General features: G+C 65.0%; 1 protein-coding gene across 2 annotated transcripts in view; it reads left to right on the plus strand.

Moving 5' to 3' along the window:
* The first annotated feature begins 691 nt into the window (after positions 1–691).
* ZFPM2 (zinc finger protein, FOG family member 2) overlaps positions 692–1,647 on the plus strand; it is a 504,207-nt gene continuing 503,251 nt past the window's right edge. For both annotated transcript variants that reach the window (XM_015145851.3, XM_077943950.1), the window contains exon 1: positions 692–1,240. In XM_015145851.3, coding sequence (XP_015001337.3) covers positions 1,201–1,240 — 40 coding nt within the window. In that variant the 5' untranslated portion in view covers positions 692–1,200. The remainder of the gene's footprint in view (positions 1,241–1,647) is intronic.

The following is a 1,647-nucleotide window of genomic DNA, read 5'->3' on the forward strand; positions in this document are numbered from 1 at the left end:
ATGGAAACTGGGTGACAGAACACGTTGAGGATGCGACTCAGCACCTCATCCACGCGGGCCCAGAGCGGGACGGTCCGTGTCCGCAGCGGTCTCCTGAGAGCCTTGAGAGCAAAGAAATGGTCTTCTGAGAGCCTGGGCAGATGAGCGGACTTAACTGGCCCCAAGACACACAGTTGGCATTTGTGATCATCTGGCTCTCGCCGAGGACTTTGCCAGTGGCCTAACCTTCCTGCCAAGAAGCTGGGAGGGCGGGGGTTGGGGATGAGGGGAGGGGGCGGCATAACTGAAAGCACAAAGTTTAGGAAAAGACTGAGATTTCTTTGTGCCCCGCTGGACGGGCGAGGCGTGAGAGAGGAGAGTTGGGGTCCCTCAGAAAGGGCTGTTGGAAGAAGTTGCCTGGAAGGGGGGGCGGGGTGCCCTGGCAGCTGCCCAGCGTTGACGCGGTGACAACTGCAGAAGGTGGCCCTCCTCCAAGCCCTCCCCATGCCTCCCCCGCAACTCCCACCCACCCCTGCCCCCATCCCCCACCACCGCCTGGATCCCCCGCACTTCTCCCGACCAAGGCCGGGGCCGTAGTTTGCATCCGGACTGGCTTTGGATGCAGCCAATCCTCCTTTGGCTGATGGAATAGTCTCCCCTCCCCACAGCCCCGGCGCGCCCCTCCCTCGCGCGCCTCGCCGCCTCCCGCGGCAGAGCAGGAGCTGCGCGGCCCGGAGCGGTGGCGGCGGCGCCCGAGTATCCGTCCCGCACGCCGGGGCGAGGGGCGAGCAAGCGCGCTCCTCCTCCCGCGCCCTGCGCCCCCGCGCTCCCCCTCTCCTCGCTGCTCGCTCTCCCGTCCCTCCCTCCTTCTCTTCCTTCTTTCCGTGTTATTTTCCTCTTCTCTTTCCCCTTTTCTCTCTCCCTGACCGTTCGCTTGTACATTCCCATTCTCCCCCCGTCGCTCTCCTCTCTCCCCCTCCCCTCCTCACTGTCACACTCTCTCTGCGCCCGTCTCTCTTTTCTCATTTGCTTGCTCATCTCCGAACGTGGATCCGCGGCTCCCGGAGGAGTCCAGCTCTCGGAGCACCTGGAGTCCGGCCGGCGGCGGCCCGAGCCTGGCCAGCGGCGGCGGCGGCGGCGGCGGGAGCGGCGGGAGGCGAGGTAGCTGCAGCCCCGACCGCGGGCACCGCGGGAGCCCCAGCGGCAGCAGCCGCCGCCGAGATGTCCCGGCGAAAGCAGAGCAAACCCCGGCAGATCAAACGTAAGTTTGCGCGCGGGGCCGGGAGTTGGTGGGATTATTGCCCAGGAGCGGGGTGCGCAGGACGGGAAAGCGGTGGGTGGGTAGCGGGGCTGGGGGAGATTGGCTACCGGTCCCCTAGATGTGTCAAACTTTGCCTGAGCAGTCGAAGGGACAACTAGACAGTCATAGACAGGCAGACGGCCAGCCCGAGCCTCGGGCAGGAGCGAGGCTGCGAGGAGCAGCCCTTGCTTGCCCCGCTCAGCCCTCGCGCTCCCGGGCTGCTTTTTTAATTCCGACCCGCGCACGCTGCGAGTCCCCGGCGCTGTTGTCCAACCAGAGGGGCAGTCCCGCTCCTTTAGACGCTTATTATTGTTGTTGTCATTGCTGTGGTGCGATTGACGTGGGACTACTCTTGGGAACCACTTTTA

Source organism: Macaca mulatta, chromosome 8 (assembly GCF_049350105.2).
Source record: "Macaca mulatta isolate MMU2019108-1 chromosome 8, T2T-MMU8v2.0, whole genome shotgun sequence".
NCBI classification, from domain to species: Eukaryota; Metazoa; Chordata; class Mammalia; order Primates; family Cercopithecidae; genus Macaca; species Macaca mulatta.